Raw genomic sequence first — 25783 nt, 5'->3', positions numbered from 1 at the left:
TACATTCCTAACATATCAGCTATTTTACTATAATGGAAAAAAAAAAAAGAAATAACTATCTCAGAGTAGCCACGAATACAGGGTTTAAGTTATGAACCAATTTATTCTTGGTAAAGAGACAGGTCCTGGTTTCTAAGGAGATTTAAACCCTAGCCAATGATCATCAGATTGTTTCACTTAAATCTGCATATGTCAAACTGGTTTTATTTTTAAATGATGTTTCTTCACAAATGATTTGGCCAACATCACATAACCTAATTGTATTAATCCTATCATTATAATGTATTGACTTATGTTAATCTGTTAGAATATCATGTTGGGAAATTTTAAAGTAGTTTTATTAAGATTGTTAGAACCATATGGGAGCATTACCTCCTAGGAGATAATGCATTGAGTCTACATTTTGGTTCTCCTCTTCAGGACACTGGCTCGGATGATCATTTTCGAAATCACTGTTGATTTTTTTCTGCACGGTAGGGTCACTGGTGCTAATGTTGGTCCTTTCTGATCTCATTATAATAACTACCTCTCTTAGGGTTATTCGGCTTGCTGGTTTTGTGCCTACTGTATATATACTATATAATTTATAGTCAGGAGTATAATTAGCAGAGGAAACAAAATATTAACCCTCCATGAATCATACCCTATTTTATTTACCCTTCTTTGTATTATAACTGTCTTTGAAATACCTTATATTAACTTTTCTCTTATAAGTATCATTATAAGCAAATGACCATTCACAAACTAGACTCAATTTCTTTTAGTTAACCATAATTCACGCTCACTTGCATTCTCTCTCGCGCATGCGCACTCTCTCTCTCTCTCTCTCTCTCTCAATATTGAGTCATCAAAATTTGGCCAGCAGGAATCTCTTTACCTTGATTCCATTCTTTTACTATTTTAGTACTACTCCTAGCATTCTTAAAAACATGCTTGGTTTCTGGCAACAAGATATACCAGACCCATTCCAATTTGTTTTGTTTTGTTCTACTGCTCTAAGACAAGGAATCAGCATCCCTACCAGGAATAGTAGAGAATAATAAAATCCAAAATCTGGGCACCAGGTGTAACCAGGAGAGTCGATGGTAGGTAAATATGCTGCTGCTGGACCACAGTTAATAATGACAGAGATGGAACATACATGTTTTAAGGTCATAAGTTCACGGTGATTTTCCTATGGAAGATTATATATTGCTATGATCTTTTCTCAGAGTGTGTGGTTTCGTTAAGACTGACATTTTTTTTACATTGAAACGTTTGACCCTCATTCTTTCATACTTAGGCAAAATACACTGAAATAGTCCTTATGCCTGGTTCTGTAAGGATTCCACACCATATATACCTTCACAGAATTGCATTTAGAATTTTGTGTGTGTGTGTGTGTGTATCTACTTCCAGCAATAGGTAGTATCTTATTATCCAGCACGTGTGGTAAATACTTGTTGTATTTTGCTTTCCCACCCCCAAGTGAATTAATATAAACTATGATCTTCATTTAAATTCTTTTGTTTTTATACTTGTCTATATCAGCTAATTCATACCCTCACATAACAATTTACACCTTCCTTTTGGAATAATATATTTATCCCAGTTCTCAAATTGACAAGTAATGAATTGAAGAATAAAGTGTCCTAATCTGGCTTATGTAGGGTTGAGAGAAGCTAATGCATACAGGTTGAAGTCAGAATAGGAAAAAGCAATTTTCTTTAGATTAAAAAAATGTCAACAAATAGCAATGTTTGCTAGTCTAAGACACCATTAAAGAAAACCCAAGATTGGGAAGAATTCTGTCTTCATTCTTTTTTCCATTTATAGTCTTTATTCTGAGTGGTTTCAATCCATCTCATAACATCTGCTGCATCTTATATTGAACTGTCTCCACTGAGTGTCACCATAGGTCAGGTTGTAACCTCAAAGGCACCACAAGCCGAAAAGAAACTAGCAGTGTAGCAGGAGAAGAAGGAAAATCTCCCTAACTGGCTGGGAGTTGATGCATATATGGATATGGGGCTGTTAAAAGACAGGCCTAGAGGCACAGGGTCCAGTTCAGACAACTTCCCTCGGATTCCAGAGACATAAAGTGAAGAATTTATGATCCTCAGAAAGGGGTAATTTGCTGAAATTCTCACCATAGAACCTAAAAGAAGGAAGGATGCAGATGTGTTAATAGCACCAAAGTGGCCTGGGAGCTGTCTTGTTTTGCCAGTGATTTAACTGAAAATAACTCATATAAGGAAAACAGGCTCTGGTCTGGGTCCTAACACCCAATCTGTTTCATTTCCTTGGGGAAATGGGTACCTAATTCTTACAGCTATTTGGTTAAATTTTGACCAAAAAAAGCAGATGTTATATTGTGTTTGGTGGGCAGAGTTCTTATTTTCTGTTTAGTCTGGTGACTAGCACATCAATCCACACTGAAATATTCATGAGGTGTTCCCATCTTAAGGCATGGCATGATTCCAGAAGGGCAGCAAGCCAAGAGAGCTCTGAAGCTTCCCTGAAAAAATGGAGAAGCTCATCATACGTTACGCTTGGCTTGGACGGATGGAGGGACAGGGGCGGGCGGGTCCCAGTGGGGCCGTAGGTCCACTGCGTCCTGGAACCTGGACCATAACGGGAGGCTGAGGGTGCGGAGGGGGCAGCAGCCGCCCTCAGGAGGAGATGGGCCTTGCTGCCGAGGTCCAAACCCCAGCAGCTTCGAGGAAGAAAAGAGCTTTGAAAACGTTTTACTGTGGCTTAAAAATCCTTCATTACCATCGCGCCCAGCTTTTGTTCCTTCATCGTACCTCCTTTTTCTCAAGAAGACAGAATCTCGTGATGCTGGGCTGGCCGCTTCCACAAATGCCTTGATTAACGTTAGGGAGGAGAAGCGGCCGGAAGCAGATATGATCCCTCCATGACAGAGCTCGTTTGAGTGCGTGAATCATTTATTAGATATAAAAAGAGGGTTGCCAAGAAGTAAGTACCCACAGTCTCAGTTTTTATAAAATATCAAGCTTTGGTTTATGTGCCCTCCCCCTGACGACACAGATCAACAGTTTAATCGATAATCCTCCACATCTCCTCAAACAGCAATTTGTTCCAGTTATCATAATTTCTAAACAGAATAAAACATGGTGGCACTCTTTAATAACATCTATGGGGTTTAAATAAAAATAAACAGCACAGTCCATATGCTTTCAATACAAAAATCGATTCTGTATTAACAGAAATACAGGGTAGCTATTTTGATACAGCATTTCCCAAATAGGTGTATATCAGAGCTGTGTTTAAAAAAAAAGAAAAAAGGGAAAAAGAGCTCTGTGGACAAAGGTGTGCGCAACACGTACTGTATCCTCTTCTCAGAGAATCACAGTGCATCGTGAGACATCTTGCAGTAGAGAAATCTGTTTGACGTTTTTCAATCCTGCATTTCTCATTTGACTGAAAAAACCTTTTTTGATATGATGACCACTGATATTTCAGAAATCTGAAATCAGTATTCTGTTGAATATATTTGGAAAATATGTAACTAACCAATCTATTTACAGTGGAAAGAGTTACAAAGTTGTAACTAGCCAATCTATTTACAGTGGAAAGAGTTACAAAGTTCCTCAGCCATTAACAGTTAATACATTTGAAACCTATTAGCATAAAAAGCATGAATTTAGGAAGCTGGGGCTATGGGAATGGTCCTCTTTTATATGTTTATTTCACAGGCAATATAGTGACAAACTCACCCTGACCTAACTGGATGAGAGAACGTAGGTGGATTGGCTGAAACCCATCACTGCTTTCCACCCACCATAGTGTAGAAATTATTTTAAATGCATGTAGTGAGAATACTTTCTATAGTATTTTTTTAAGCACAACAAAAATGGGCAGTCGAGGGAAATGATTAGAATTACAGGCGTTGGATTCAGACAGACTTACTCTGAAGCCCCTCTTACTACCCACATGAACTTGAGCAAGTTATTTAATTTCTAAGTCTCCACTGCCTCATCTGCAAAGGGGAATAATAGCAGCACCTATTTTTTAGGGTTTTGTGAAACTCGAGTGGAATCATGCATATTAAGCACCTAGCACAGTGAATGACACATACAGTAAAGTATCAATAAATATTAGCTATTATATATTATCATCCTTATCTCTACCAATCATAGCATTTTGGTTAACTAAGACTAAGAAGAGAAGAAGGAAAACAAAAGTAAAATGTCATCACAGATGGAGGGGGTTGAGTCTGCTGGCAGGACCTGTGACACGTGTTGCTAGTTAAGCCTGTGTTCAAAAAGAGGTCCTGCCGGCCCCGTGCAGGATGACTCGGGGCGGGAGGGATGCGAGGCGGGGAGACGAGAGCCATGGGGAAGGAGAGCAGGAGGTGACTGGAGAGACGCCTCGGAGGCGGAATTGACAGAATTCGGCACCTGGTTGTGCGTGGGCACGGGAACTGTGGCTCAGGATGGACCCCGAAGCTTCCTAAAAGCGCGGCACTCCTAGCATAGTGATCCTGGAGATGAAGACCACAAGAGGGGCCCATCGGTGGGTGAGGGCAGTGAGTTTGGTTTTATACTTGCTCTTCTAAGCTTCTGGTAGGAAATCTGAAAAGATGGGCGTGTCCTGCTGGACTTTTGGCACTTAGCTCTGGAGCTCTGATTAGAGTCTGTGCTGAGACACGGACGGCGGTTATCGGTGGGAGGACGGCGGGGGTCACACGGAGAGGCAGGCTAGAGAGAGAAGAGCGGAGCGGCCTGACTGCAGCCTGGGGCGGACAAGTCTGTAAGAGATGTTTGGAGGCAGGAGGAGCAACGCATTGACCGCGAGTAGAGTCGTGGGAAGAGAACCAGCGCGAATGATGTCCCAAGAGTCAAATGAACTCAAGTAAACAAGCAGAGAACGGAAAGGTGAGGGCTGGGTGCCCAGCCTCTGCACTTCCTCCCGCTAGACTGTGGACTAAAGCCAAAGTCCTGTTTCCCCCAGAGACCACGGAGCAGCCCAGCCTGGGTCTCAGTGTGAAGATCTCTCTGGCGAAGGAAGCAACACGCTTGTGCATCAAAGCAGATGGGCCTGCGCTCTCAGCATGTGTGTGGCTTCCAAGCCGTTCTGGCTTGTCGAAGCGTGAATCAGGAGTGAGGGTGATTCCTTGGCAGACTGTCCTCATGTCCTGATCTGGCTGCACCAAGAACAAGGATGAATGGCATGTCTGCCCTTCACAAAGTTCGAAATAATAGTAGTTCAAAAATAGCCAGGCTTCTAAGAAGGTATCATTACGTAGCCTCCAAAACCGTGTTTCCAAAGCTTCTATAGAAAAGATTGCCTGCAATCAGAGGCAGCTGAGGTGCTGATTAAAAGGGCAGATTCCTGGACCCAGGCCTGAGTGATTCCAAATAGCTGAGATTAAGGCTCAGAAAGCTGCATTTTTAGCAAGCCCTGCAGATTATTCCAATGTACACTAAAGTTTGTGAGCTGTTGATTATAAAAGAATAAATATCAGATTGAAATACGAAAAAAGAGGACCACCTGGGAAAAATCATCTAGAGGGAACGCTACATTTCACTCATGGGAAATAATCCCATGAAATAATTGTGATACCTTGTGAAAACTAATCAGGTCTAGTCTCTCACCTTCCAAATTATTTCTGTGAAAATTTTCTCCCTTCCTGCTCTGAGTTTTCTGATTAATACACAGTGGGATGCTTTATAGTTTTTCAAGCATGTGAAATAGAGCAGAAGGAAATTTTCCCATGTATTTTCTTCAAGAAGAAAGATATTTTGAAGTTTAGTGTTAAAAGTCATGAAATAATTTAACCTTTTTTCCTGGAGTGTGGTGAGTTTTGTCCACAGTGTTATTTTTATTAAGCACTTTTCAGTGTAAACCTCATTTTTCTCAAGTATAAAAATTTACCTTTTTTTCTACTGTAAAGTATTGATGTCCAAATTCATTGTCACATGTGAACTTTGGAAGTTTTTACTTGATTCTCGTTAGTGAAGAAAATTAGAATCGTTTATGGTCCACTTTGTTATTCTAACGTTTTCCCCTCATTTGTCAAGATTCTTAAGTTGAATGTTTTTCCGAGGGTATGTGTGTGTGTGCTGGCAGTGAAATGTAGATCATAGCTGCAAGGTAACTTCTAGATAATTATTATAGGTATAAACGTGGACCATGGATATTGAAGTATTTATCCCCACCCTGTGTTGATACTTGAAATCATACCATTAGAAATTAGTTAGTTTGGATCTTAAAGGCATTTCAATCTTCAAGAATCCCTTATTAAAAAAAAAAATAAACTGGGATGAGTAATTGTTAAGCCGTTAACAGCCACCATATAGAGGTTTGGTTGATAAGTAGCTGAGAGCAGGATTGGTAGAGGTGAAGGTAGGGACACACGAGGGGGATCAGGGTTACAAGAGGCAAAGCAGCCCCAAACCAAACATCACCTTCTGACATTCCTGAAGTCTCTCAAATGGGGTGATCCTCCCCATTTCTACAGGAGCCTGTGCAAGGAAGGCAAGCAAAACTTTGAAGAACGTATCTTCATGAAGCATTGGGGCAGAAACCTTACTCGATGAGGGAAAGAGTTTCCCTGCTGGGAAAGACCAGGATCTTAATATCACTTAATAGGACTAATATATTCATTAGCCACCTTGAGGGAAGAGGAGAGCCTCTGAGCCTGGGCAGAAGCATTGGATGAGTCTGGCCCAGTGCCTGACTTTCCTTTAATATAAAGCTACTTGGAGATATCAGAGCTGGAGAACGTCTTCTCCCAGCCAAATCCATGTTCCAGGAAATGGGTACAGGGTTGCAAACTAAAGCTCAATTTTTAAGCATGATAAGTGTCTTTGTGAAGGATTACAGCACAAACTTCACTTCATATGGGAAAATTGGACCCTTCGCACGTGATCTAATGCAGTGTTAAGCTGACATGGAGAATTTTCAGACAACTCCTTCATGAGTGTAGAACATTAGGAAGCTGAACCATCGCAGCCAATTTAGAACAACTGGCCTCTCTCACATGACCATTGCACCTCAGTGCTATGAATCTTCTCTCAGTGTGTCACATGCAACCAGAAATTATGTAAACTCAGCTCAATGTCACTTGAAAAAAAATCACAAATACTTTGACAAGGTATATAAAGAATAAATTAAAATATCTTTAGTATTTTGTCATATGAAATCATTTTTAAGCTACTCTTTCTAAATAACTTCAATAAATATTACTGAGCTCATCACATCTCTAATATAATAACAAGGTTTGATTTAGGCAAGTAGCAACTCCATCTCCGGGTAGAGGTTGATCTTTTGAAGCCTTCCTTGGCTGTTAGACCACATGACCCACAGTTCCCAAACTGGTGGGCCCAAGGCTGTATGTCTCATTCATTCTACAATGTTTATTGAGCACCTTCTATGTGCCAAGCAAGGTCTAAGTGCCAGAAACACAACAAATAACAAAGCAGGCAAAGCACCTGCATGCATAGACCTTATATCCTAGTTGAGGAAAGACAGTCAATAAATAAGTAAACTTAATGTATAAATAGATGTATTAGATAGTGATACATGCTATGAAAATGAAATCCATTGGGAATGACTAAGGATGCCTTGAGGGCAGATTTTCCATTTCTTTGAAAAGATGACACTGGCTCTGAGGAGGTGACTGACTGCTGAGTAATGAGTAGTATCAGGAAGCATTCCAGGGAGAAGAAATAGATCAGAGATTGGAACAAGCTTGGTATTTTGAAGAAGAGAAAGAAGACTGTTGTGGCTGGAGCCTAGTGAGCAAAGGAGAGAGTAGAACAGGATGATGTTGGAGAGAGACACAATTAAGAGGTCCCTGGATGTGGATCTTCCATGAAGTCTAGAGCTGTGCGTGGCAGCAGGTTCTCAACAGGGATATGCGTCAGAACATGGCTGTCTTCTCCCCAGACTACCTGAGCCTTACAGAAGAATCTCCTCCGAATCTCCATCAGCTGAAATTTGAAGATGGGAATACAGTAGCGTCTTCAGGCTCCCTTCAGGTGCAGGGAAGCCAGTACAAAATCCCATAGAAATGTTTTGAGGGTTAATCTCTATTTATAAGAAAAGCTGAGGGCTGTAGGGAGTGAGAGGGAATTGCTTTATAGAAAAGAGTGACAGCATTTTTTGTGGAAAGAGCCTTGGTATTGAAACAATGAGACCTGAATTTTGTTTTTTTAATTGAAGTAGATTTATAGTATTATTAGTTTCAGGTGTACAACATAGTGATTTGTTATTTTATAGATTGTAGATTATACTCCATTTAAAATTAGATGTGGATTTATAATGAAACTATGAGCGTTCACGTTAAAATTTCTGTGCCTCAGTTTCCTCATAGGAAAAATGGAGCCAATACTAGCACTTCAAGTGATGTTGTGAAGACGGAGATAATGCCTGTACTGAAACATTGCTTGGAACACGGTTTGATAGATTTTAGCTACTACTAATGATTATTAATAACTCTATAAAGTTAACTATGAATAAGTATTAATAACTCTACGAAGTCCAGAATCTTAACAGAATAAGTATTAGTGAAGAAAAGTTTGCCTGTGGCCAGAGAGAGTTCACGGTAAAAAAAAGTTTTACAGCATCACTGTTAGTTAGTTAGTTGGTAAATTAGACAGACATGGGCAGTTATAGTTCAGGAATGCCTCCATGGCATCCAGGCCTTCCACATGAACGGTACAGCCTCAAGGACCTTATTCTTTCTCAGGATAGGGAAGAATGCCCCCTTTTCCCACTGCAGCTCCAGTATGGCTTTAGGGTGAGGCCCAGGGACCTATAATCCAAATGCAAAAGCCGAGGCCGCCTCTACCCCCCACTGCACAGTCCCATCATAGAATTTCTTTTCAAAAATACCATCTAGTAACCAAAAGTAATGGAAAATAATCTGACCTTTGTTTGTGTCACACAAGGAACATCCAGGGTCATTTAATTCCTAGCACGGAACACTTTTGCATTCTTTCACCTGCTCTGTGTGCCTTGTTCCTCCATCACACTCCGTTCATGCTCAGCCCTGTGCTAAGTTCTTCCCCAAAACTCCCTTTCTTGCAGCCTTGCTTTTCCTCTTCCACTTACCTTTCTCTTGTCTTCTTTCTACTCTCTCACAAACACACACACACACAACCTGGGTCCTTCCCAATACAAATCTTCCATCCCGTCCACAAAGGTAACCAATTAAAGTTTGATGAGAATCCTTCTAGACTTTTGTCTTTTACTTTTAATCCTTCTAGACTTTTGTGTGCTTAAATGAATACACACACACGTGTATAAGGGTGTTTATAGTCTATATACGTATGTACATACATATATATGTATCAGGCACACATACAACTCACAATCTACTTTTTAACAAAATGGAGCTATCATATGCATTTTATTCTGCAAATTGCATGCCACTTCATAATATACAATTGACCCTTCGCTTAGCTCTATTTTACTGTTTATACCACACTGTATTATATTTTTGAATATACCATAATAGATTTACACATTTTGGTTTCTTGCATTTTTTACTATTAAAAGCTCCTTAAAATGTTACAAACCAGTGAAGCACCAAACTAAAAAGGTGTGTGTGTGTGTGCGTGTATGTGTGTTCAACTCGAGGTGGAGGGTGGAAGTTTAAGGAGAAAGTCAAGTGGATTGAAATCAGCAATAAAGCGACCATTCGCCAATACTAAATGTACTTGAACTTTATTCCCCTGCATCTGTAGGTAAATGTCCTTCTGTTCTTGAAACAATAAATCCCCATAAACTTCCCATAAAGTTTGGAAAGGTGAAATGTGAGATTGGTTCCATCAGAATCCATTCAGTGCTCTGTTTGCGCACCTTCCGATCTGATTTTTAAAACCCCCGTTTTTCCTCCGGAGCCCGAGACGGAGAAGAGGTCAGATGCAGCGTGTTTCAAAGCTGCCGTGCTCCGGGTGGCTGCCAGGCTGTTGGACATAATTGCTTTCGAACCCCAGGTTACGGCACCGTCTACTCAGTTTCAAGTTAGCTTAACCTGCAGCGCCAGGCGGTGGCAGTTAAAACTTCAACTTTTGCTTTGTGTTATCATCTAAATTCACTTTTTTAAATATTGAGATCCCCAAGCAGCTCGATTCTGAGCAGACAGCCTTCCCATTGCTCTCCATGACCTCAAAAGCAAGAGTGAGACCAAAACTTCCATGTTACAACTGGACGTTTCAAAGTAGAAAGTGTAAGTCTGATCGTAGAGCGTCATGTCATACTGAATTTCATTGTAATGACTTCTTTAATATTTCATCGTCCGGGAGCGTACTTTTGTACCACATTTCGCTCAATAAATGTGGAGTGAGGTTCTGCCACGTGGGACTGCAGCAGTACCTCTGCATTCGGTGAACATCTTTTATGCTGCGGCCCAGTTGGACCCTCGGTGCAGTTGGCACGTGCCCTCGGGGTGTGATACCCGCACACTCAGCAGCACCTGCTGGGGGTCCCGCTAGTCACCCTTCAAGCCACTTCGGCATCTGGTCACCACTCAGGCCGTCCGTCCTGCCCTCATACAAATTCCCAGATTCCTTTGAAATTAACACTGCCCTAAATCAACATATTGGATGCCATTGCACTCACTTTATTATCTGTTTTAACTATGTGACCCAAAGTTCTAAAACTCCTGCAGTCTTACATAATCACAGACCAATGTGTGTCCTCTACAATCAGCTTGAATTCCACTTTGCAATCGTTACTCCGGTGATCAGACCAAAGCTCAGTGTCTACACACCCCAGCCTCACACTACGAAAACAACAGCAAAGAATCACAATCACAAAATGAATCGTGTTCTCAGTGTGTTCTTTTTATCCTTAATGTCTGACTGCTTATTTCAGCTTTGATGCACTATTCACGTTCATATTAGAAATTATTTTCACTTAGCCACTGAATGGGATTTGTTTTCAGGCTTTCTTTCAACTGTGCTTCTTTCTTCCCGAGTTTTATCTTATAGTTTTGTTTTATGAGTTGGCAAGAAACTACAGCATGTTATGTATAAATCCAAACCAATTATCCGGCTCCTACATACATAGAAATACATGTTCGTTTTCTATCATTGTTACTAAATAGAGGCACAAAGGAATTTTTTGCCTCTTTATGGTTCTTTGGTGTTTCATAATGCTTCTGCGTGCCACTGTCGCTTTACCTCGTTACCACGATCTTGTGACCAAGGAGCTATTTCTCTAATTTACAAACAGGCTTATTTATATATAATTACAGAACAGGTGTCAAAAGTTGACATTCCTTTGCTCATCTCCTTCACTTTGCATCGTGGGTTGTGTGGTTGCTTTACTGAGCCCATTCCTGAAGACACGAGGACCGTGGCAGTTTTCAGTAGGAAAATGACAGTTATCGATGAATAGGACGTGTGAATCTTTTTATTTCCTGTAATGAAAAGAAGCACCAACAAGAAACTTTGATTTGTGTAGCATAATTGTACACATCGTAGCAATCCATTAGTCTGCCAGGTAGAGCAGTTTCCGATGTTCACATCTACCATTCTGCTGAAATGGGCGGCTTTTTTCCACATTTTACTCACCTAATGGATTTGATATAAAATCTGTTTTCCTATGGCTGTGGGGTTCTGGGGGTTTTGTAGTTTATCAATACGGAAGGGCCACTCTCGTTATAGCCTCCTTCTCTGCACAGTAGCCGAAGGTGCCTACGCGCACGGCCGTCTTTACCGTCCTGCCAGGACCATCCTTCGTGACAGCAGGGCGGACCATGAAATGGAGCTTAATGGTATGAGACCATGAATTAAAATTATACCAAGAGAGAAAAAGATACGAGGAGGTGGACAGCAAAGGGAAACCTAGTAAAGACAGAAGTGACCTCTGTGCACATCAGATCTCCAAGAAGGGAAATACTGAATGTGCCTAGACGTCCAAATAAATAATGCCAAACCTAGAAAAGCTTCTGTCCCTGTGGGCTAAATAACTCCAATTCTGAAACTGTAGAAGGTCGGCTTTGCAGATGGTCACATCAAGAAGTGGTAATAACTGGTAGTGGGGTTATCAGTGCTGCAAATTATTTTTAGAAAAACATTTTTTCACTTACTCAAGAAACACATACTGATCACCTCTGTGTGTCAGGCTGCATACTACAGGGAGAAAGAAAGAGAAAATATGATCTCTGCTCTCTGAAATTCACAGCCTAGCAGAGGAGGAGAACATAGGAAAGTAATTATAATAATACTTTTAGTTGGGCACAATGATAGATTCAAGATGTCACAGGAGCTCAGGGAAAGTGCATTGCACCCACCTGGGGAGGGGACACCTGAACTGAGCCTTAAAGGACGAGAAGGAGTCAGGCCAGCTGCAGTGGGTGAGTTGGGAGGATGGGAGAGGAACAGATGGAGAAACGGATAATCCAAAAGGAGGAAACTATGCAAATAGAGATGAGTCCATACCAGCACTGCGGTCAGTGGAAACCGGGCAGCTGCACGTGGCGGAGCTTACATTCTAAGGTGAGGGGTAGGGAGAAAAGAGGCTGGAGAAACTGGGTTCATATGCCTCATCAGGGAGCTTGCAGTGCATTCCGGAGGCATTTGGAACCATTAGGGGTTTTGCTCACAAGAGTGACACAGTCAGTTGTGCATTAGAGAGATTTCGCTGTTGGCTTTGTAAAGAATGGATATGAGATCCCAACACTGGAAGCAGAACCAAAAGTTAGTGCAGGATTCAGGCAGAGATGACGGCCGAGCCAAGGCAGCGGAAAGAGTAGAGAGGAGGAACACACCGCAGGATATTTCAGAGGGGCCATTGCCAGGCCTTGGGGGTGGATTGCATACCCAGCAATGACTCCCATGTTTCTGGCTTAGGTGGCAAAGTAGAAACAGTTCCAAAGTGGAGAATACTGCAAGTTGAGTTAATTTGGAAGAAATATGTGTTCACTTTCAGTCATTTAGAGTTTGAGGTACTTGTAAATCAAGGTAAAGTTGTCTAGTAAGAAATGCGTATGTTAATCTTAAACTCACACTAGAGATGTACCCATATGCATAAATTTGAGAATCATTGACCTAAGGTTAGTACTTAAAATGATGAAAGCGTAGGAAATCACTCAGGAAAAGAAAGAAAGGCAGAGGATTCATGCCGGGGACACACAAGGCTTTAAAAGGTGGGCAATCTGCAGTCACCCTCTCATGGCCATTTCAGTGTACTACATATAGTACATGTTAAATATTTTCCATACCAACCTGCATGTAGTGGATATAAATTTGTTCTACAAAGTTTTATTTTTGCTATATCAAATAGATCTTCCTGCAATCCCTTACTCACAGGAATATGAGAGATTAAGTCTTGCTATTCCCTCATTCTTTGGAATCAATCACACAGAAACCTTTGGGGTTTACCCAAGAGCAGGAAGCCCACGTGCTTCCATTACACACATACCTAGTTATTCATTTCTCCAGTTCCGGTTATTAATTTTTAATTTGAACCTCGGTATACTTAGGATGATTCAGGAATAACCCATAGACCCAGTAAGGAAAGTTTGAGGAGATTTAGGGATCTAAGGTGGAGACCCTGAAGAGCTTTACAGGAGAACTTAGACCTGCTCCCCACCTCCAAACACCCAAGCACACACAGCTGTTTCAAGCATTCGAAAGGAAATAGAATGACCTCTTAAGTACCGTTAACGTTTATATTTTAATTAATTAATTAATTTATTTATTTGGTTGCACTGGATCTTAGTTGTGGCAGATGGGCTCCCTAGTTGTGGCTCACCTGCTCCTTAGTTGTTGCACGTGGGCTCCTTTCATTGCGGCAGGCGGGCTCTTTAGTTGCAGCTCACAGGCTCCTTAGTTGAGGCTCACGGGCTCCTTAGTTGAGTCTCACCGGCTCCTTAGTTGTGGCATGTGAACTCTTAGTTGCGGCATGCATGTGGGATCTAGATCCCTGGCCAGAGATCAAACCTGGGCCCCTTGCATTGGGAGCACAGAGTCTTAACCACTGTGCCACCAGGGAAGTCCCTGTACCGTTGTGTTTAAATGTACCATTAATGGATTTGGTATGTGAGTTTTCATGACTAATTGAGAGCAATTCAGTTTTATCACACACATACCCAGTCTAGCTATCGGTCAGCTCACAGCAGTGCAGAAAGCTCCCCAAGTGAGCATCATGACCTTTGGGGTTTCCCGATCATACTCTTTTTAAAATGTTTTTAATTGAAGTATAGTTGATTTACAATGATTCAGGAGTACAGCAAAGTGACTCATATATATGTCAGATTCTTTTCCATTATAGGTTATTACAAAATGTTGAGTATAGTTCCCTGTGCTATACAGTGGGTCCCTGCTGTTTATCTATTTTATATATAGTAGTGTGTATCTGTTTACCCCAAACACCTAATTTATCCCTCCCCCTGGCTTTCCCCTTTGGTAACCATAAGTTTGTTTTCTGTGTCTGTGGGTCTATTTCTGTTTTGTAAATAAGTTTTATTTTAGATTCCACATATAAGCAATATCGTATGATATTTGTCTTTTTTTTGTCTGACTTACTTCACTTAGTATGATAATCTCTAGGTCCATCCATGTTACTGCAAATTCCATTATTTCATTCTTCTTTATGGCTATGTAATACTCCATTGTGTATATACCACATCTTCTTTATCCATTCATCTGTGGATGGACACTTAGGTTGCTTCTATGTATTGACTATTGTAAATAGTGCTGCAGTGAACATTGGGGTGTGTGTATCTTTTCAAATTAGAATTTTCATGTCTCCAAATATATGCCCAAGAGGGGATTGCAGGATCATATGGTAACTCTATTTTTAGTTTTTTAAGGAACCTCCATACTCTTCTCCATAGTGGCTGCGCCAATGTACATTCCCACCAACAGTGTAGGAGGGTTCCCTTTTCTCCACACCCTCTCCAGCATTCATTATTTGTAGACTTTTTGATGATGGCCATTCTGACCACTGTGAAGTGGTACCTCACTGTAGTTTTGATTTGCATTTCTCTAATAATTAGCAGCATTGAGCATCTTTTCATGTGCCTATTGGCCATCTGTATGTCTTCTTTGGAGAAATGTCTATTTAGGTCTCCTGCCCATATTGTGCTTGGGTTGTTTGTTGTTTGTTTTTGTTTTTTATATTGAGCAACACAAGCTGTTTTTATATTTTGGAAATTAAACCCTTGTCAGTCACATCGTTTGCAAATATTTTCTCCCATTCCATAGGTTGTCTTTTCATTTTGTTTATGGTTTCCTTTGCCATGCAAAAGCTTTTAAGTTTCATTAGGTCCCATTTGTTTATTTTTGCTTTTGTTTCCATTACTCTAGGAGAAGGATCCAAAAATAATATTGCTGCAATGTATGTCAAAGAGTGTTCTGCCTATGTTTTCCTCTAAGAGTTTTATAGTATTCAGTCTTACATTTAGGTCTTTAATCCATTTTGAGTTTATTTTTATACTTGGTGTTATAGAATGTTCTAATTTCACTCTTTTACATGTAGCTGTCCAGTTTTCCTAGCACCACTTGTTGAAGAGACTGTCTTTTCTCCATTGTATATTCTTACCTTGTTTGTCATAGATTAATTGACCATAAGTGTACAGATTTATTTCTGGGCTCTTTATTCTGTTCCATTGATCTATGTGTCTGTTTTTGTGCCAGTATCACACTGTTTCGATGACTGTAGCTTTGCAGTATAGTCTGAAGTCAGGGAGCATGATTCCTCCAGCTCCATTCTTCTTTCTCAAGATTGTTTTGGCTATTTGGGGTCTTTTGTGTTTCCATACAAATTAGAAAAATTTTTGTTCCAGTTCTGTGAAAAATGCCATTGGTAATTTGATAGGGATTGCATTGAATCTATAGATTGCCCTGGGTAGTATGGTCATTTTAACAGTATTGATTCTTCCAATCCAAGAACACAGTATATCTTTCCATCTGTTTGTGTGGTCTTCAATTTCTTTCATCAGCGTCCTATAGTTTTCAGAGTACAGGCCTTTTGCCTCCTTAGGTAGGTTTACTTCTAGGTATTTTATTCTTTTTGATATGATGGTAAATGGGATCTTTTCCTTAATTTCTCTTTCGGATATTTCATTGTTAGTGTCATATTCCTTTTCTGTGTGTGGCCCCATCCCCATTCTTGCCCAAAGGAACCAAGTCACAGACACAGGGTGAAAACTTTATATTGTTGGCTCCTCTCACAAGGTTATAATATCACCCTTTTCGGTTGTAGCCTTGGAAACTGCATGCTGGAGAGGATGAAACACTGCAGAGGGAATGGCTGAGTCCAGGGCAGATCTTAACTTGCAGTCCTTGGTTCTGAGTTGAGCTCGCCCTATAAAATGAGGCTGAGAGCAGAACAAAGCTACGTTTACCTCTCCTGAATGTACAAAATGGTTTAATTAAGGAAGTAATTTTTTTCTACCCATAAGGCCACCTCTACAAATAGACTCAAATCTGCATGCAAATGAAGCCATCTGGTTTATTGTTGTAAATAGCACCCAGCCATAGTAAACAATAGAAGCCTCATTACATAACTCAAAGAATACTCCAATTCTCTAACCTTTGGGTCACTAAAAATTTTCAGAGTAATTAGTCTCCTCAGAGCTAGTACTTACATTGGAAAGTGCTTGCCGCTTTAACCAGAAGCTGTAGATACGCTTCTCGGTGCAGTTCCAGTGCTGGGCCATTTGGTGACTCTGGAGAAATTGCGGCGTCTGGGAGAGGATGGGAGCATCCACTGGCATCCAGGCCACACACCCCACTGAACCACACCCAGGAGAGCCACGCGCAGTCTTCTCCACGTCGGGCTAGTGCCAGCTCTTGCACCCACTGCTTTGTCACCTTTTCCTGATTACCTGTGTCCCCTCTGAGGAGGAAGGAAGGACAGCAGGGGCGGACACTTCGAGGTGCAGCCTTGTGCAGCTTCTCGTCCCCGTCTCTGCCCATTGTGTGTCTCTGGTCACCTTCGTTCAAATGAACCTGTTTATAGTGTTTGGATAACTCTAGTTTCTTAGTTGCTCAGTCACTCCTTTCATCAGATTTTTATGCAATGGCTTCTCTACAAAACCCTCTATCACGGTGCCACGGCTCAAGGAGAATCCTCGTTTGTGTGTCCTGAATGGACATTTTTTTTTAAGTCAATAAGGAGACAAAGAAAGTGGGAGCGCACAGCCTTGAAAGCCAGTGAAAGGGGAGCAGAGGAGCGAGGAAAGAGGAGAACAGGACAAAAGGCAGCCGGGTGCGGGGCAGGGACACGCCGGCCGCCGGAGGGCCCGGGGTTGTGGGTGAGCGCTGGGTCTGCCTGGGCTGTTTGCCGCCTCCCCTGCGGAGAAGTGGGCTCAGGAGACGCTCAGGGCGTCGGGTCACACGTCGAAAGAAGGGAGCTCCTCTCCCAGCCTCCCCGCTCCTTGGCCAAGCCCTGGACAGTGAGTGAACGTGACACCGAAGCCCCCCGTTTTGTGGTGGATAATACCGTGTGCTGAACAGTTATCTTGTGCTCTGCGCCCTGCTAAGCACATTTCATGAATGATGTGCTGTGATTCCCAACCATCTTTAAAAGAGGTTCCAATGTTATTCCGTTGTACAAATAGGGACACTGAGATTTAAGAAGATAAGAAATCTGTCCAGAGTTGCCCAGTGGGTGAGGGTGATAGAGCCGGACTGTCTGATTCTGGAGCCTGCACGTGGACCGGCACATGGCAGCTTCACCAAGTAACAGACAGGCCAGCGCCACCCCCTGAGTTCACCTGCTGTGTTCCCTATGTCCCCCACACTGCATCCTCAGCACCACCCAGAGGGAACCTCAGCGTATCACACGTTCACTTGCTTCCTTGCTGACGGTACAAGAACGTCGGTAAGTCCAGACTGCTGATGGGCAGATGAAAGCTGAGGAATTCCACAAGGCTCGGGAATTGGAGTCACCAAAGGCTGGGGGAGGGGGAGGCTCAGAACAGGATTGGTTAAAAGTCTGCGTAAACATCGGTTAGAACCAACTTCACCTCCTCCCACACTCTGGTGACTGTACTATTCTAGCCACGTGGGAGGTGAAAGGTTTACACTCCAGACAGGAGGCACCAAAGAAGGTGGGGGGGAACTCCTTCATTAAAACAGAACAAAAACATGGAAATCTATGTAAGCATCCCAGAACACTGACCACCGCACGCATACACCTCATGAAACTGGAGGGCCCTTCTCTCAAGAAACTGAATGATCTGTGACCAAAAAATGAAAGGCCACAGATACTGACACTTGGGGGCCCTTCAACAGGACAGGGAACTCTCCTCGTTGTGGTGAAGCCCACTGGCCAGCAAATCACCACCACTCCCAGACACACACACTCACGGGGCAGCCGGGCAGCTGTCTAGACCTTCACTGTTCAGTGTGAGTGCATAGGAAGACTCAGCAGCCACTGAAGGTAACGTGAAGAGGGAGCCCGAACTAGCAGTGGGGCAGGAAAGGGGACCTCTGAAGAAATGGAGACAACGCAGAAGACAGAAGGACACTTTCAATAATTAAATTAACATTCTCGGACAGGGTAAGATACTGCATCCAAAACTGAACAAAACCCACAACAGCCCGCTTTAAAAATGAGGACTGTCAGAGAACAAGAAATAATACTTGGAAATTTGAAATATGATTGCTGAAATAAAAAGACAATAGCAGTGTTGGAAATAAAGCTGAAGGAATGTCCAAGGAAGTCGAACACAAAGAAAAAAGATCAAAATTAGGAATGCAAAGAGGCAAGAGAAAGATAGATAAATATAAAACTAACAGGTGCTTGAGAAAGGGGATTAGGAGAAACTATCAAAGTCCAGACCTGATGTGGGAAAAGATCCACATCAAGGCCACTGATGGTATGAACTTTCAATTAAGGGAGTTAAAGGAAAGATTCTCAAAGCTTCCAGAGAGGAAAAAATATGAGTAACGCAGGAGAAGGAATTTTCCCTCGATCCTCTAGGGGTCCTGGCTGGGTTTACTTAACAGGAAAAAAGCATACAAATGTATTTAAGTTTTACATGATACAGGAACCTTCATGAGGAAATGAAGACCCAAAGAAATGGTTAAACCTCAGTGTTTTGCTGCTCCGTTAGATGAAGGGTAGAAAGTCGTGGAAAGACGGGACAGGACAGAGTGTGAGCCTAGCGGAGGCAACCTTGCAAGGCCTGTTCCTCGGATGCCTCTCTGCCCCGTTCTCTTTGGGGGTGAGGATGCGCCTATCCTCTGGGAAGGAGGACACTTCACACGAGAGTCTCCTGTCCTGCTCCAGCGGGAGCCCAGAAAGCCCTCCTGCACCTGGCATTCCCTGCATCACTTCAGCTGGAAACACTCAGTCTCCCAAGGTGCCGTATTTTGGGGTAGCACGTCCTGAACCCCATCAGTTATGTGAACGATGTAGTGATCAGAAAGCATTAGCTTTCTCAACAGCGACACTGAGAGCCTGAAGATAGTGGAGAAATGCCTTTAAAATTCCCTGGGGAAATAATTTTCTGGAGTGTCTTAATTACATGTGAAAGCAGAATAATGACTCTTCAGAAGAGCAGGGATTTAGGAAGTTGACTTCACACATCCCTTTTCTCAAGAAGCTACTCGAGAATGTGCTCCATGAAAATGAGGGTGTAGATCCAGAAAGAAGGGTCACCCAAAGTCAGAGAGACCCAGGAATTGGGAGGTTTAATTCTGAAGAGGCACAAAAGGAAGCCCCTGCAATAAGGGCAAGAAGGCGGTCCCAGGCCATGAGAAGAACCAGCGTGGACAGTGGCAGAAGAATGAAGGGCTGTCACAGGATGCCCCATCCTGTCACAGGATGTCACAAAAATGTGACTGCTGGATTGCCTGATATATATCGAATGTCAGAAATTTTTGAGAAGAGCTTTTCAGGTGTGTTGGAGAATTTGTAAAGAATCCATGACAGATAGAAGGAAAACTAGGTAAATGAAAAAAAATAGGTAACTCGATTCTAGAGAAACAAAACATTATACACAAAAAGAAAACATAATTAGATTTCACTACTTGGCTCATTAGTGAATAATACTTAAATAGTCCTAAAAATATAAATATTCAATTTCAGCATACCCCCAAATCTGTGATTTTGCTATTTGGGGAGAATATGGAGAAAGGAAATAGGGAGGTGGGCTTGTAAAAATGCTCGGTTCTCATCTGGCATCCAGGAAAGTCAGTAGAGACTATTTAAAATGCATATATATTGGGCTTCCCTGGTGGCGCAGTGGTTGAGAATCTGCCTGCCAATGCAGGGGACATGGGTTCAAGCCCTGGTCTGGGAAGATCCCATATGCTACGGAGCAACTAGGCCCGTGAGCCACAACTACTGAGCCTGCGCGTCTGGAGCCTGTGCTCCACAACAAGAGAGGCCGCGATAGTGAGAGGCCCGCGAACCGCGATGAAGAGTGGCCCCTGCTTGCCACAACTAGAGAAAGCCCTCGCACAGAAATGAAGACTCAACACAGCCAAAAATAAATAAATTAATTAAAAATAAAATGCATATATTAATAAATATCTACACAGGTAGATTTTAGAAATACAAGGATACAAAAAGAATTGTCACTAAGAAATTGGGTTTGCTAGGGGGAGGGTGGAGCAGGGAACAGCATTTTTCTGTATCCCTTCTAGCACCACTTGACTTTTAAAACCATGTACATATAATACAGTGTTAGAAATTAAAATTAGGCTTAAAATTAATTGCTGCCCATCAAAAAAAAATCCTTAGAAATTTTGAAGTCAGAATCCCATGCTAAATTATCACTGGTGAGATTAAAGTAATTGCCTGTTAAAGAATTTGGATGAGTGCACGATACTGCATTTTCTACGAATGACTGAGGTTTGAAGTGCTGGTGGGTGTCAGCAAGGCCGGGTTCGCTGCCCAGCCCTACTCTCCTGCACCAGCTGAAGGTACCTCCCTGATTCCTCTGCCCACCGGAGATGAGTCCAGGCCTTGCCCAGAGGTACTTTAAAAGCTTCTCACATGACCAACTGGTTTTCAAGCTGGTAGAACCATCAACCTCACCCCAACTGTTTTGCTCAGCCTTTGCTGACCATTGCCTCTGCCCTGGGCTGGGTCCCTCACCCTTTTCCACCTGCCTTGTTGTTCTGTTAACTGTGGACTGGCCCCTCCCATCTCAGATGTTTACTTCTGTTCTGCTTCGCACTTCCCCTCTCAGTTTCCCTCCTTGCCCGCTCTGCCTGTACACGCCGGCCGTCCTGCCACCTGCTGTGTCACCATGCTTGCCATCCAGCGACTCTCGTTCCCAACCTAGTGTGCTCGTCCAGTGTCCTCGACCCTTGCAGTGCCGACCTTGAGAGCAAGTACAAATTGCCGCCATTTCAACAACCTTCAGGTTATAAGCCCATCAGTCTTGCAAATGCGTGGCATCGTTCAGTAAGGTCTATAGGGAATAATAGGAATTAAGTCATGGATAAAGAAAATTATGGGGTGCTAGCAGGGGCTGTTGTCCAGTTATAGTAGGTGCTAAAGCAACGTTAGCTTTTATTTATATTTATTTAATATCTTTAATACTCAGGTTACTATAAAGTAGATTTTTGTCCCATGAGGACTTTGCATATGGAGTGGAATTGGATATAACTTATCCAACTGTTTCATTTATCCATTGATTTAATAATTATTTATTGAGTACTTAATATGTTCTGGAGCTAAAGGTTGCAGAGATGAAATGGTTTTCTCCCAGCTTTCAAGGAGCTTACGGTCAGCTGGGAGCAATATAAACAAACAGTAATAATGCTATAAGCTCCTTGCATCAGGCGGTGCAATGAGCACTAGGAAAAGCGCTCATGTTATTTTGTTATAACCAGAAATCCTGGAGACTGGGCCACAGACTCACCAGAACAGGCCTCACAGAAGTTCATCAGGGTCTGGAACAGCGGCACCCAAACTTTCTTATTCTGCCCCCGCTCACTAAAGCCTTTAAGCTCACATCCCAACAAGCTTACTTATGAATTCTATCCATGCTCCACTGTACTCATATACTATGTACATTATCAAGTATGACTAAAGTGAATATTTCAAATGGTGAGGTTTTTAAAAATCTAAATAGACTTTTTGGTCCCCTCTGCTTGTGCCCCAGTGACTCTCCCCAGCGTGGATACCTCAGCTGCCACCATCAGTCAGGTCCAGGTAGAGTCCTCACTGTTGCTGGCCAAGAATCTGGACTTAGTCAATTCATCCAGAGACTGGGGACAGCCCACAAGCGACGACTCCAAAGATGTCATGTGGTCATCCAGACATTTCCGGAATGATGACTGATAACCACCATTTGTACAAGGCGTAATTTCCCTGTGAATATATTCATTCCAGAGACCAAATTAATTCAGAGTTGCTTAGTGAGCATAGAATGAGAGCTAATGGAATTGTGGTCTGCAGGGATATTTCAGCAAATGAGAATAACGGATTGAACTGTCCTTCTCCTCTCTGGGGATATTTCTGTCTGAATAACCAGTGCCGGACCTCAAATAAATACTGACATAATTTACTTTTAGCTTTCCTTTTTTCTAGAATCATTTTAGACAACTGCCCTTCTGTTAATACATCACCACCTCAGAAAGTAAGAATGCATTTGATTGGATTGAAACTTTAAAATGTTAATTACATCTATGTCCTGGGGATACAGCCTAAACAGACGGAATTGCTTTGCCTTCAGGTTGAAACGTGGCTGGGGACTGATCCTTGCCGGCTCCTAGGTTGCTAAAAGGCTCTCTCACCCATTAGGCGAGCTGAATCCTGCCAGCCCTGGGGACTCTTCATTCCCTCCTAGAACTCTGATTGGTGACAGGGTAGCAACTTTAGCTCTTATCTGAGAGACCTTCATTTTCAGCCAGCTGGGAGAGGTGACTGAACTCCTCTCACCAGACTTGAAGCCAGATCTTGAGCTGGGAAGAGTGCTCAGAGCTCAGGTGATAGAAACTTAAACCATGGTTAAGAATCTTTCTTTTCAGGTATTTTTCTAACCAATATCATATCACATCCTTCTTCCCAAGAGGAAACCAGTCTATTTTTCTCCTACTGAAAGCTATGATATTGCAGTTTTTTAAAAAAGAGCTTGAAACTGCACTAAGACTTTTGGGACACCTTCAACAGTGGACTCCACCACCACTGGTTTTACCTTAATGGAGACGTTTACAAACATACTTTGCACTGACTGACTGCTTATATTGGGTTGGCCAAAAAGTTCATTTGGGTTTTTCCGTAAGATGTTATGGAATTAATTAAATGAGGATACTTTAATATCTCATAATATAGCAACATTATATATTTAATTTGAACTTATGGCATAAGCATAGCAGTACCAACACGAAGTTAACTCTATTTAAGAATAGCAGTTGAACTTATTGCCTGTATGCATTATTTGCATAAAAGGAAGGAAAAAATATTGTAGATAGAAACTAACAGAGTAAATGTAGTTGATTCATTGTGTTCTTTGAAGGAAAGCTATGGCAAAATCAACTTTTAAAAAAACATGTATTTTAGATGTTAAAAGAACATTTTCCACAGGCAGTTTACTGATCTAGTAGGCTTTCATTCAGCAACTCATGAATCAGGCAGCCTCCAGTCTAGCAGAGAGAAAGGAGCTCCAAAGAGCTGTACAAGGAGAGATGTTTACAGACCGAAGGGAGCAGGAACAAGGAAGTTACGCTGAGCGTGTGCTGGTGCTTGAAGCAGGGTTGCTCCGCTTACACGAACAGAGGGAAGGCTTGGAGCGTCAGGTACCTTGAGCCGAGCAGGCAAGTGTTGACTGGGTGGCCTGGGCCTTCCTTCTCTGGGTGAGCGGAGCACAGAAACTCAGTTAAGTTTTGCTTTGCTGACCTGGGGCTTAGCAAGAGTGACTCCATTTTGGACCTCACCTGGTGACTTTAACATGGGTTTAGTATTAAAGGTAAAGGCTTTAGTAACTGTTTTAAAGCATATCCATGTATTTCGGTCCCTAGCTGTGCTGGCAAACGTACTCAGAAATGTGCACATTCTGAAGGAATCTCTCCCCTGGAGATAAAGTCTGGAGTAAGCTCTTGGTATCATGTTAAATTCTTGGTCCATCTGTTCTGATGGAATGTGAGTCCTCCAGTTTGGTGCTTTTATTTTGTCCTGTGAACTGCCTTTCTCCTGGGGCCACTGGCTACTACCAGGCAATGAGTAGGGAGGGGGGCGGGTACAACTGTGTCTACCCCATGAGTTCAGGGCAGAGGCTGATGGTGAGCGCTCAGGTGGGCTCAGCTCAGCAGTCCCGCCCCCCAAAACACCCACAGGTCAGAGTGTCCCCTGGAGTCCCCAGGGAGGAAGGGGCTGGGGAGGAGACACTCCCTTTACAGCAACTCGCCTCTGGGGTTTGGAGCAGGAGGGGTGGGGAGATGACTGGCCAGTCACCCCGCCTCTTTCCTCAGCTCCTGGCTCCTCAGGACTTCTGCGCCTGCCACGGCTGTACTCCTGCTGCGCCTGTCCCTGGTGTCTGAGTGGCTGCTGGCCGGAAGCGGGCACGGGTCACTCCAGACAAAGGCAGATGAGAAGCAGGGGCAGAATACCAAAGACCCCTTGCAGGTGTGTCCCTCTAGGTCGAGTCTGGGCGCTTCTTGCGTCGAACATAAGCCTGAGTTCAAACCAGCCACACCCACCCACCGCGTGAAACCAGGGGCCTCTCTCCATTTTCTCCTCTTCTGACATATACGCCTGAGAGCCCCTCCAGGACTGCTCTTAGTAGGGTTTATCAGTCCTTAATCAAATATTTTATATACATACCCACATATAACTTTTGGAAAGTCAAGATATGTTTGTGGGGATCTTGTGCAATGTTGTTCAGCAGGCAGAGAAGAAACAAGGGCTACTGTCAGTGGAAATGTATTAAAACTCAGAAAATGCATACCTTTTATATCACTGCCATGATCAAGTGTAAATTATCCTGTTTTCTTTCTTTGCTCCTTTCACAGGGAATTACTGGAATGCTGCCTCTTTCCCAAACCCATCATCCTACCTGCACTTCTCTACTTTCCAAGGGGAAACCAGCGCAGACATCTCTTTCTACTTCAAAACATTAATCCCCCGGGGAGTGTTTCTTGAAAATCTGGGGAACACGGATTTTATCAAACTCGAACTGAAATGTGAGTATAAATTCTTTGTCAGCTCCTCAATAGCTACTCTTGTCACTTCGAGCTGATCTTCACCCTGATGGTGTAATTTCGTTGGCTTCACATATCAATGGCTTCCTTTGTTCCGAAAACAGCGCTAGATGGTAGATGCACAACTTGAGAAAGACCTAGGTTCCTGTGCTCAGATTGCTCACCGGGAAGCAGACACAGACAGAGCTTCCCACAGTGCTGTTCAGGGAGGATGAGGGAGAATAAATTGCCCTGCTAACATGGGAGAAGAATGTGTATTTTTTTCTTATTGAAGTATAGCTAATTTACAATGTTGTGTTAGTTTCAAGTGTACAGCAAAGTGATTCAGTTTATATATATAACTTTTCAGATTCTTTTCCATTATAGGTTATTACAAAATATTCAATATAGTTCCCTGTGCTATATAGTAGGTTCTTGTTGTTTACCTATTTTATATATGGTAGTATGTATATATTAATCCAAACTCCTAATTTATCCCTACCCCCGCCTTTCCCCTTTGGGAACCCTAAATTTGTTTTCTAGGTTTGTGAGTCTATTTCTGTTTTGTAAATAAGTTCACATGTGTAATTTTTTTAGAGTCCACATATCAGTGACATCATATGATGTTTGTCCTTCTCTGACTTACTTCACTTAGTATGATAATCTTGAAGTCCATCCATGTTGCTGCAAATGGCATTATTCCATTCTTTTTATGGCTGAGTAGTATTCCA

The 25783-nt window shown here is 42.4% G+C and overlaps 1 protein-coding gene across 1 annotated transcript in view; it reads left to right on the top strand.

Moving 5' to 3' along the window:
- Window positions 1–25783, top strand: part of CNTNAP2 (contactin associated protein 2) — a 1523154-nt gene that overhangs the window by 1224238 nt on the left and 273133 nt on the right. Inside the window, exon 16 of the mRNA XM_057550506.1 lies at window positions 24885–25055. Within this exon, the coding sequence (XP_057406489.1) occupies window positions 24885–25055 (171 nt within the window). The remainder of the gene's footprint in view (window positions 1–24884; window positions 25056–25783) is intronic.

The sequence above is a fragment of the Balaenoptera acutorostrata genome, chromosome 7, assembly GCF_949987535.1.
Source record: "Balaenoptera acutorostrata chromosome 7, mBalAcu1.1, whole genome shotgun sequence".
NCBI classification, from domain to species: domain Eukaryota; kingdom Metazoa; phylum Chordata; class Mammalia; order Artiodactyla; family Balaenopteridae; genus Balaenoptera; species Balaenoptera acutorostrata.
This window is presented reverse-complemented; position numbering and strand designations above follow the sequence as displayed.